Consider the following 12659-nt stretch of genomic DNA (forward strand, 5'->3'; position numbering starts at 1 on the left):
TGCCGTAAAGCTACGACACGGGACCCACGGCTTAAAGTCCCTCCCGGAGGACTTGTTCCCTGAATTTTTCCGCCCTTAAAAATTCCACGACCTCCACCGGGTTTGAACCCACGTACCTTGAGTCATGAGGTGGGAACGTTATCCCTAGACTATGGAGGCCGCTATTAATAATAGTAAATCACATAGTAATTGTAGCGTAGTTGGATCAGGCACTATGATACAAGATGGAAGGTCACGGTTTAAATTTTTGATGAGGTCATTGGCTTTTTCAAGTGACCTAATCCTTCCAGCCACACTATGGCCCTGGGGTTGACTCAGCCTCTAACAGAAATGAGTACCAGGAATCTTCCTGCAGTAAAGGGTGGCCAGCCGGCCCGTAAGGCTGACAACCTTACCACCATCCCATCTGTGACCTGTCTACCAAATGTGGGAGCCTTGATGTCTCACAACCCTACGGGCCTCCACAGCCTGTTACAGGAATAGCTTTACTTTTTATTTAGTAATTTACCTTTGAAAGTGAAACTTGGCAACACTGTGTTCTTTGCAAAACTGGCCTGATGCCTGCTTGCCTGGGTTTGCTCTGTTCCCTTCAGTATGTGATTCCACATGTTGTGTGGGTGTGTAGCTGGCTGCGTCATTTGCAAACGTGGAACGTCATGCGAGTTTGTGTCTCCAAACAGAGGGAAACAAATTTCATCTTCTGTAATCCGATTATCTTCACCTCTACGAAAATATTTACTTGCTCAGTTACAGTTTCACTGGTAGATCACTTATACCTGTACTTGTTAATTCAGAGCTTTCTTCAAGTGATTCACTCTGCAGAATCCTCCGTTTAAGATTTTCTCCATTTAATGATCAATTTTAATGCTTCAGAGTCAGTAATCTCAGCCTTACATTACTTAATGAATGAATGTATAAGTGGTGGGCCTTCTTGGCCCATGCACTGCAACCACAGTGATCTACTATGCCTCCCCTTCTGATTATCCCTCAACAATCCTGCACTTCGAATGAAACGCGGGATTTTGTACATGGGGACGTTGAAATAGTCACTTGATTTCATAAAATATTGACCCAAGTGGCGCAATCTTAAATAAGCTATGGCCTCACATTCACACAGGATATGTGTGGCTGTTTTGATTTCTTCTTGACGCCTCTCACAAGTTGGACTATCACTTAGTCCCAGTTTGAAGAGGTGTCCTTTGAGGTGACAGTGTCCTGTAAGTAGTCCTACCACCCATCGTAACTGGTTCCTGTATAACTTCAACAGATGCTTCGCTCTTTTAGTAGAGGGTCCTCGTATGAGTTTGTTTGCTTGCCTGAGTCCAGTCAAGGATCCCCAGTATTTCGTGTGATTCATATGTGTCCAGTCCCTGATTGCCTTTCTGGCAACTCCTATAGAGATGCCACAGGCTGGTTCAGGTCTTATGAACGGATGTTCAGCTCCAGTCTTAGCCAATTGGTCTGTTGTTTCATTTCCAGCGATACCCTCATGCCCCGGCATCCATATCAGTTGTACCCTGTTATGTTTGGCCAGTTCCATGAGGGTTTGGTGGAAAACCCAGACCAAATTTGAGTTGATCTGGTGTTTGTCAAGCGCTTTAAGTGCAGCTTGGCTGTCAGATAGAATGTAGATGTTCCTATTTCTGTAGTTCCTATCTAGATTCTCCATAATACATGCCTTAATGGCATATACTTCTGCCTGGAATACTTTCGTGAACTGTCCGAGGTGGAAACTAAGTTTCTGCCTCATTCCATAGCAGAACACACTAGCTCCAGTGCCCTTATTTATCTTGGAACCATCTGTATACCATATCAGTCCCCCTTTTCTATTGGGCCGAAACCCCTCTTCCCATTCACTCCTATCAGGAAATCTGACTGAAGGGTTTTATACATGTCTCAGTATCATTTTGTCAGACCCCATTTGTAATATGGGTTCTTTTTTCATGTCCTGAGTTATGTTCATTTATTCATACATTACCTATGTTTAATATCTTCAGCTTAGTGCTCAAATCCACTGATCCTCAAATAAACCTTAAATAAGAGTTTAATCATGTTTTGTCTCTAGTGTAAGATATTTCTTTATGCAGGAGAAATTTCTTCGTGCTAAGGGAGTTCCAAACTTGTCAAAGATAGATATCAATGTAGTGTCTGGTGCCATCAAGGATTTCTTACGTTCATTACATGAACCTCTGCTCTCATACACATTATGGCACGATTTTGTAAAAGCTGCAGAGAATTCTGATCCAGACGATGCCAGGGCTGCCATGTTCCAAGCCATATCCGAGCTCCCACAACCAAACAGGGATACTCTTGCTTTCCTTATCATGCACCTGCAAAGGTAAGTTTGTCACTCATAGTGGGAGCGTACTCTGAATGTATAAACAAACATTGGAGAGATCAAATTATGTAAGATACACAGAACAGTATGGAAATGTGGACAGTGATGCAAGAACTATACAAGGTATTTCATAATGAAGACATTAAAAAACCACAGAAATTAAATTATCCAAATGGTGTTCATGAAAGTCTGATAGAAAGTTTCTCAAGTTTTGCATAGACCTTAGAGACAACATGAGACCTGCAGGTTATGTGGGAGGCATTGCTCCTATACTCCACTTCCCTCCATACCTTCATCACATATCTGGTAATGGAAGCCAGTGCTCAATTGACTATGCAGTTTTGATCTTGAGTAGCTGTTGGCAGCAGTGGTACTAATGCAGTCCCTCATGTAACCCCACGGTTACATCTGTAAGTGGGCTTGGGTGGGCTGTGCTGGAAGGCCTTCTTCCCATGGAGCACAGTTTTATCAATGACATGGGTGTGATCAGGTTTTGAAGTGTTGCATCCTGTTACTGGTGCTCTCAAATAAAATGAAGGGGTTGGCATCACACAAATAGATGCTTTTATTTATCAATGGGCAACATGTTTTGGCCTAGACAGGCCATTATCAGGCGATTCTCAAGGAAATATGCAAATACTGATGGATTACATATAAACTAAAGTGATATTATAAAACACTTCCTTTGCTATTTGCAATTGGTCAGATCCACCATAATAAATATTCATAATATACTCCCCTATGCTGTTACATACCACACCAGGACAAGGATCCATCACCACAGAGAACTGCTCTACGTATTTCCATCTACACCCTGGCACCACTCAGACAATAGCAGACAGATGCAATGGCTACCAGAAGCAGTCCTCCACAAAGGAAGGAAACACAGGCACTGCATAACCCAAATCTCCACCCGCCACAAGACCAGCTTCAGAACATACAGAACCACATCTCTTAGGGGACCTCAGTTTGCATTGTTCTAATGTAATTCTTTAAATCTTAATTTAAAATGTCAAGTATATTTAGTATTGTCGGATCAAACCACTATGTAACTAACAAAGAATATGTTTTATAGTAGTGCTGTAGTTTATGTAGTTCATCACCATTTGTGTGTTTCCTCAAAAATTGCCTGATGTTGGCCTGTCTAGGCTGAAACATGTTGTGAAGTGATAATTAGAAAATATAAGTTTTTATGATGGCAACCCTTTCCATTCTTTTGTCATCAGATCTCTCACCTTTTCATTGGGATGGCTCTTCTGGAAACATATATGAAACCTTTGCACACATATAACAGAATTCAGAACGTGATACAGAAAGCCGTCTCCTGTATAAATGCCATTTTCACAACATGTGTGCCCCTAGCAGTTGAGAAGGGAATTGTGTTACTGGCTGGGTTTTAGAGAAGAACTTTGTTAAGTTAGCTACCTACACTATATGTTGCATCTCTGAAGTTAATGAGTATTGTAGTAGCGGTATCTGAAAGTGTTTCAATTACTCTGTAGTTTTGGAATAGGGAAGAATGGAGACAAAATTATCATACGATGACCAACCAAAATAGACACATCACTGGCAGATGACAATGATGAAGAGCACGGACTTTGTATCTGTAAATGAATTCCACATATTTTCCAATTTATTATTCGCTAATCATCCTGTGATTCATTGCCAAACATTTTCTTTCTATTCTGTTAGCATTCCGGCTTGTTATAAGTTAGGTGCAGCACTTCCAGCCAGTACCAAAATTTTATGTTCATTTTTGTATTTGTAGGGTAGCAGCATCCCCTGACTGTAGAATGCCAGCGTCTAACATCGCAAAAGTATTTGGTCCAACTATTGTGGGGTACTCAAGGACAAACCCTTCACCAGTTGACATACTGCATGAAACTAAGAGGCAGCCAGCTGTAAGTAATTGTTACACGTGGTTAACAAATTGAAATCCTTCAGGCTTTGACAGCAGGCTGTTGATACTGATTGAAGTGTATTAGTTTGGAGTTGAAACATGCAGGAGACTGACATGACCATTAAAAGTTCATTTCACATGCTTTAGACAAAGAGGTGCATCTCTAAGACATGATTCTGTACCATATGTGCATACAGTAAGTACATAAGTATATATATTATAGTGAACTCTCATTTTGTATTCCTGCATTTAAGAAATCCCTTATTTTAGTGGTATTTGGGGTGGGGGAGGTCCAAATTGAAGGCCAATATGGACATTGTAATATATTCAGTATTTGGTGAATAACCCACAGTAGTGTGTGAAATTTTTGTTGTAGCTCGACCTCTGTTTAGTGCGATCTTGGTTGAAGTAACAATACATTGAAAATCGTTACTGAACAACCATAATCAGGGCACGTGGTAGCATGGCTGGGGCACTATGCTACAAGCAGGAAGGTTGTGGGTTCGATTCCCAATGAGGTTATTGTATTTTTCAATTAACCTAACCCTTCCAGCAGCACTGTGGCTGTGGGGTTAACTTAGCCTCTAACAGAAATGAGTACCAGGAATCTTCTTGGGTTAAAGAGTGACTGTCACATAAGGCTGACAACCTCACCGCCATCTGAGAGCCAATTGTCTAGAAAATGTGGGAGCCTTGACATCTCACAACCCTGTGGGCCTCCATGGCCTGTGACAGGTATAGCTTTGGTCCCGCCCACATCAAAGCCATAATATTTTGTTGGTGATATCTCACATTGGTGTTGGTGTTATAGCTGGTTTCATTCGTCATTAAGCATTTTACAAATTAACTTGATATTATTGACTATACAGTTATATCATTTTCATGACTTGTGCGAAGAAATTATTTTGTCATAATTATTTGCAGTAATTCTTATAAGAAGATGAATAATTTCTTTGTGTAATTTTGTATTACCTCCATTTGTTGAAACCTGTGATTTTTGTTACAAGAGCCATTCCACTGGAGCTTCATTAAATAGTGATTTCACTGTATGTAACGGTGCCTGTGTAGGTGATTGAGCATCTGTTGAGCATTCCGAGTGACTACTGGGCCAACTTTGTGAATGTGGGCACTGCGGTGTCCATATATCCACAAATTGAACATTATCTCACACCTTCACCAGAGCGTTTGAATCCGCCTGTGGGCAGTGCTTCAAGGAGTGGCTTTACGCCCGCATCCAGGTAGGGACCACGGTGATGGAACTCCTCTATGGGAAAGAGAAAATCACTGTTTGTGAAAGTGTGTTTTATTTGGGACAAAAAATGCTAAGGAGTGAATAAATATGAGGTGAGATAAGGCCACATGTGTTACGTAAGCTTCGCTCTTCAGCTCATCCTGTGGGTATTGAGATTCTGAGGTTACAGTGAAGGTTACTTCACAGATAGGTGCTGTTTGCTAGAAAGGTATGAACCATTCCAAGGAATCTGCTGACTCCAGGTTCTTCTGCCTTGAAGATAGAGGCAGAAAGTTCCTTAGAAGGTTTGCTATCTTACTACAAGACTACATGATGTTATGTCAAAAGCCTTAATATCTGGCTGAATATTGTTAGTGACTTTAAGAAGCAGCATGGATAGAGGAAGTAGAGCGTACAAAATTATAGTACTTAAAACCCAAAGAAAAATACCACTTATGTGATTTGTACAATATATGAAGGATATCCAGAAAGTAAAGATACAAACACCAGAAAATATTTGTAAACACTTTTTTTATTCACTTTTAGCACTTTTACAACACACGTTTATTTGCTCTTCAATATTATTATTATTTTGGAGGGGGTGGGTTTCCCCATGCACTGCGACCAGTTGTTGATCTATTGTGCGTCCCCCTTTAATTATTCTACTAGTCGCCATGCCCTTCCAATACTGGTGCTCGCTATCAGCCCCATTCTGCCAGCGAGGTCGGCCCTCTCTGGCAGTGGTCCCCGATACTTCCCCATCTACCGGAGGAATTGGAAACTACTTGGGTGGGAAACTTTGCCTAATTTTGCTCAGAGGTCTCCTAGAGACATGAGGATCTTTTATGTGCCGTAAATCTATGACACAGGACACACGGCTTAAAGTCCCTCCCGAAGGACTTGTTCCCGGAATTTTTCCACCCTTAAAAATTCCATGACCTCCGCCGTGTTTGAACCCGTGTACCTTGAGTCATGAGGTGGGAATGTTACCACTAGACTACGGAGGCTGCTTTGCTCTTCAACATAGTCACCATGCATCACAACGTACTCAGCCTGGGAACTTATTTTTCTATCCCAGCATTGCAGAAATCTCCCGCCTGCTCTCTTAGCCATGGAGAACAGCTCTCGACACTTCCGGTCATTGTTGATGAAGTTCATCGATACTCAAAAATCTGTCACCACGAATGTTTTCATCGGTTTTTTGGATAATTTCATCAGTAACAATGGATGGCCTTCATGATGAGCATCACTTCTTCCCGCTTCAAATTCACGCCATTTTGCCATGTTTTGCCTGTTCATAACATCTTCGCCGTAAACAGAAACAAGTTGGCAATGAATTCCGGCAGCTGTTTCTCCTTTCACATGAAGAAATCGAATTACTGCACGAACATCACATTTGGTCGGATTTTGAATTGACACGGCCATTTTAAACACACACTGTGAGCACAATGTTGCCATGACTGTGGACGGAACTTTGCCCTGCAATAGGGTTCATATCTCACATGGCAGCACTGCTACTTCTGGGGGAAAGTCTTTGCATTTTTACTGGACTTTTAACCCCCCCCCCCAGATATCCTTCTTCTAGTCAGAGGACAGTATCAGAACGGCTCTTAAAGAGGTAGATTGTGAGGATATGAACTGAATAAAAATGGTTGAGAATTAGAACCACACCAGTGGCCTCTTGAGTCATTCTGATAATGCGACTTGGTATTTTATAACAGTCTTATTTCTTTTGATTTCGGTCTTCAGGGTTGAGGTATGTAGGTTCAGGTTTCCAAAGAGAATGGCCATGTAGTTCAGTTGTGGGGGTAAAGAGTGGAACTCAGTCTGGATCTCTGTGAGAGAGAAGACCCTTGTAAGGGCCACATTAGTTTTTTTTTGTCACAAATGAGGAAGAAGGGTCGCTGTAAGTTTTTGTAATAGGAGGGAAATGTGTACCTGAGAATTGGCAAAGAGGTGTCTGTTTTGAGAGCTGCTGCCTATATGAAGTGAGAAGTGAGGAATTTGACCCACACAGAGGCTTGAGTGGAGGAAACTGGAGGAAACTCATGCCACAATCTGTTTCACAGATTTTGTTGCAATTCAGTATTGTGCATTATTATGCTGATGAAATATGAATTTTCCTTGTTTTATTGAATGTATTTTGTGTTCTGCTAAAATGCTGTTTATAAACCAGTCACAGGTAAGCATAAGAAACTGCAAAGAATGCCACTGGGAATTTTGTGTAGTACAGTATGTAGGACTGGAGGTTCTCACAGCCGTGGTTATGAAGACTTCCATTGTCTGGGATGTAAGACCGTCTAGTCTCGTCAACCTACATTTCAGAGGAACATGTTGCCTCCAGAAGGATTCTGCTTGCTACCTGCTTCATGCTGGCTTCTTGCTTAGCTTGCCCTTCACCCAGAAGATTTAGGCAACATGTTCCTCTGAAATATAGGTTGACTTTCAAGGGACTACAGGGCTTTGTATGCAAGAAGATAGAGCTCTTTGTGTCGTATAGTTTGGAGTGCATTGTTCCCTGTCTTCTTGTTCCAGTTGATACCTTTCGCAGGATAAATCATATTTAAATTGTAATATTCCTGTATATTTTATTGCTGAGAGTTCTAATGCTTTCATTCTCTTCTTAACTTTCAGTACTTTTCGGAAGAGGAGCAAGAAGTTTTTTGCCGCTCCGCCAATTACAAAATAAATACAAGAACAAACAGTTTCTCTGTCAACCACAAATGTGAAGTTGGTGTTGGGCATTTTTACCTCTTTAAACAATTTTAGTTTAAGCTTAGTCATATCTTGTTCAAGCATACTGTAATTATTTACATATAGGTCACTTTTGATTTAGAAATGTCTGTATTAAAATATGTTTGCCAGGGACGTTCTTGTAGTAGTGTTCTGATGAAGTTATGAAAAAATCAAAATTGAGGATAAAACTATTGTTTGAAGAAGACGTTTTAGTTCAAAGAGATATTTGGAACAAATTTGCCTGTCTTTCATGTGTATGTAATACAGCAAAATCTCTGCTTAATGAATGTCTGTGGAAATGGCTTTTCTTACACTAAATTGAGGTTTTCATTATATAGATGTTCTGATAAATAACATGAAGAAATTTCATCTTTTTATAAGGCATGTGTATATATTATGATAATATGAAGGCTGTTCGAATGGAACACACATGTTAGAGACTTCAAGAAAGCACTACAGGGCTATTAGTTCAGGTCTGATGAAGATGTGAAGGTTCAGTGATGGTGGTTCTGGCAGCAGCCCAGGTAGTTCTTGCAGAGGGAGCCATCATCAGGTATGTCAGTGGGATACCTGCCTCAGTGTCCATGGGGACCAGTCATAGCAGCCTCTACTCCTCTCACCAGAATAATCCTTGAACAGGTTCCATTTGAACAACCTTCAGTTTGTAAGTTTTGAGGTTTTCACGGCGATGACAATGAAGAAAGTCGTCTTCTGGGTTTAGGCGCCGTGTATTCTTCGTTTTGGCCGACGTTCCTCTGAAACGTCGGCCAAAACGAAGAATACACGGTGCCTAAACCCAGAAGATAACCTTCAGTTTCTTTACATAAGTAATTAGAGATATCCCCTGTACAATTACAGTCATTTAATTAGTAGTTTCATATTCATTTCTAAAGTTATTATTGTCATATTGGATAAACACTGCAAGAACCTCAGTTGAGAATCAGTGGCATGGTTTCAGTGCCTGTTCAGTGTTTGATATCACTTCAGAGATTATAGCTGTTAGTGATTTCTGTGATTGCTGGCAGAGAGAAAACATGAATGTTTATTGTGGTTTCAACCACAGTTGCACTAAATTAAAGTATTTGTTCTGGAAGTTTGAAAAATTTGTAAGGCTAAATGTGAATTATTTACTGAATCAAAGTTCATTAACTGCATTAGCTGTTTAGATTGGCCTTTAGCTTGGATGAGGAGAAAAGTTCTATAAATGCAAAAACATGTAACCAGGGTATCACTGTATAGCATGTGTCCCAAGAGGCATGGACCAATTGCGTTATGAGGGAATATACTTCCCCCATCTTGAGGATGAAAGCATAAGCCAAGCAAGCAGCAGGTTCTAAATGTTACACGACTTAAATACATTTTTTAAACAGTACACAGCTATAAGCAATATGGAGATGGATTCTACTGTAGTGGAATACTAAGTGGGAATTAACATATTTCATAATCATTGCTGATTAAATTATAAATGTAATATGTAATGACAATTTGTAATACAAAAAATAGCAGGTAGGGTTGCAGCTAAATGCTAATTATGTGAGGTGCTGTTCAAAATGGCTGCCTCCAGTCTGGACATACACTGTGCATTGTAACATTGGTCATGTAGCAGCACATCCTTTTTACTAGACATCTTTCATTAGTCTATCGCGAGTTCTTTAAGGAATGCATCCTGTTGTGTTATGCTATATAAATTCCTTTGGTTTCCGTCTCAACACAACCATAAGAATCTCATTGACATTTCACTCTGTATCATAGTTGAATGTGAATGAGATTCTATTGGTTGTTGTGTTGAGACGGAAACAAAAAGAAAAATTTATATCCCAAGTTCATTTATTGTTTGAATTCCCCTTGTACACCATATGGCCACACTTCAATTAATGATGTGTGTGACTTAATGTTTTTAGATGTGTTATATTGTAATTTGACTGATGAATTTTATGACCATCCAAAAAGTATGGATTCATGAATGCTGTATTTGGATGATTATACTGTCTGTTTGTCATCGGTGTTTATGAATTCTGTTCATTTCCCACTGTAGATAGACTCCATGTATGTAACTTAAAGCGCTCTTTACTCTGTAACAACTGAGAATTGTAGTATATTAATGTAATAGTTTTGACACAGATTAGCCAATCAGCAGACTGCTTGTGTTTGGTCCATGTTCCCAGGATATTCTGGATGTAATAAGGAAGGATTTAAATGACAGCGGCTGCCAGTACAACATTTCTGGTACCGAAGTGCACCTTGGAACATAATTCTGAACTAGTTCAAATATACGTGAAATTGTTTAGATAAATACAGTCTGAATAACTTTACTAACACCAAGAGCTGAATTAACTGTTTTCTCAAATGTAACTGGCATTTGTCGACTGATGGAAAATACAAGAACAAGGGTTAAATTTTATGACACACTGGAAGTTTCGTATTGTAGATCTGGAAATATTAATACACTGACAACTAGACATAAGATTTTTATGCATTAAAATGACAAAATGTGCATATATCTCTATTCTAAAACCTGCAAGAATATGAGAATATGCTATTCAGTGATGTATGATTACAAAATTCACATACTGATTTGCTAATGACCTTCCTATGTTCTTGTCTGTACACTTCTTCCTGGCTATGTTTTTCCTTGGAATGTGTTACAGTATATTGTTTTTCCTATATTTTTTGGAGTAAATTTTTGGAACTATTCTTGATTTAAGTTATTCACAGAAGGACTTTCTGACAGCTACAGATATTGCAGGACAGGATTTTAAAACACCAAGATTTGGCAATATCTCTGGAAACTCTTAACCCTGCCCCTGGAAGTACTGTATTTGTTCAGAGAAATGCCTGTCTTGCATCTTGAACTTTGTTGCCGAATGTCACACAGGTCTGTTGTAAGGCATGTGCTACAGTCATGGCTCCACATGTTTTGACTTGACACTCTTTGTTTGATTTTCAGCAAACTCTTATACCCTCCAAAAATTTAATGTATTGAAGTGAATGCAACCCTTTCCTGCATTTATATTTATTTTATTATCAAGTAGCGTTCACGTTTAAGGAAAGAAGATACTGAAATTTGAGTAAAAATGCATAATTTTTGCAATTTGATTTTTTTTATTATTTATTTCTGATGTTTTGAGATCGTAAGTATCGTTTTTATGCCCTCAGATGATCTCTTAAAAGATCTGGAACATTTCAGTATTGATAAAGAAATTTAAATGAAATAATTGGAATTTTTAGGCCAAGTGCATGGTGCAAGGTTCTTGACAAAAGTTGTATTCGTTGACACTCAGGTGGTCAGGGCAAGATATCTTTAAGTCGTAACAGCATGACTTCCGAGACCTGACAGTTGTGAATATCAGAAGATCTGAAACTCGTTCCAGATGTTTTATGTATTGCAGAAGATGGGAGCATAATGTTCCAAGGGGGGAGGTTGTAGGAACCCATTATGCTTGAAGTTCTGCTTACAAAATGAAGGGAAATATTTATTGTAGCAAGAATGTGGTCATTATGAAGTTGTTTTTATGCATTTATTGAATTTTTGTAACTTGTGTGAATATATTATTACAGTTCTAATAAAAATAACAGGCAACTTTGTTAAGATATTAGGCGCTAATTACCTGGCAATTCTAACCGAACGACGACATACACGTATAAGGCAGCGTGTCCCGTGGAACCTGTAGGCTGGTGAACCAACAAATTTTCTGATTTATGCCTAATAGACAGAGCACATGTTCTGTACTTGAATTTCTGAGAAGAAAATATGTTACTAAGGATATGGTGTGTCTCCTTTGTTTCACTGTGTGCTTTGAATCCCGAAAATCCCTCTGGAAAATCGTGTCCGCCACATGCAGTGCAATATTTGACAACCTAATAACCTTTTCCTTTACAATCACCGCCACGAAAACCTGAGAACATATTTTAGGATATTTGTAATGAGGAGGCCCAAGCGGCTGGCCTCCATGTTACAGAAACATGAGAACTAATGGAATTTGATCTTGAATTTTATTTGCAGGTTTGTGACAGCATATCCTGATAAGCTATTGAATTTAGCAATTGAGGCGGTGTGTGTGTGCGTGTCAGATTTCATGAAATGGATTATCACAGGGCCCACGTCACCAAGAGATCCTGAGGTATTATTTCAGAGATCAGGAACCGTGCAGACTTCTGGGACAGAATATCAGTGGACATGTGCCGGTAGTGATAGCCATGGAGGTGACAGTGAAGTTAATGAAACATGTCAATTTAACCTACCTCGAGCTGATGAATAACAGATTTCCAGGGAGCCTGCGATAGAATGGCTCCTCTTCTTCTCAAATCTGTAGTGCATAATTCCGTGGAGAGCCTTGAATGCTTGCACGATATTTATCCGACTCTGCTCGACTATTATAAGATTGAAAACTGTAAATTAATATACAAGGCATTGCCATTGTTTTGCGGCCTGCGGGCAGTGAAAATAGGAAAAG

The 12659-nt window shown here is 39.6% G+C and overlaps 1 protein-coding gene across 3 annotated transcripts in view; it reads left to right on the forward strand.

The window, feature by feature from the left end:
• Window positions 1–8935, forward strand: part of LOC111868620 (rac GTPase-activating protein 1) — a 26996-nt gene extending 18061 nt beyond the window's left edge. For all 3 annotated transcript variants that reach the window (XM_023859440.2, XM_023859442.2, XM_023859441.2), the window contains exons 9-12: window positions 2088–2338; window positions 4107–4239; window positions 5307–5476; window positions 8104–8935. In XM_023859440.2, coding sequence (XP_023715208.1) covers window positions 2088–2338; window positions 4107–4239; window positions 5307–5476; window positions 8104–8158 — 609 coding nt within the window. In that variant the 3' untranslated portion in view covers window positions 8159–8935. The remainder of the gene's footprint in view (window positions 1–2087; window positions 2339–4106; window positions 4240–5306; window positions 5477–8103) is intronic.
• The last annotated feature ends 3724 nt before the right edge of the window (window positions 8936–12659 follow it).

The sequence above is a fragment of the Cryptotermes secundus genome, unplaced genomic scaffold, assembly GCF_002891405.2.
Source record: "Cryptotermes secundus unplaced genomic scaffold, Csec_1.0 scaffold660, whole genome shotgun sequence".
Classification (NCBI taxonomy): domain Eukaryota; kingdom Metazoa; phylum Arthropoda; class Insecta; order Blattodea; family Kalotermitidae; genus Cryptotermes; species Cryptotermes secundus.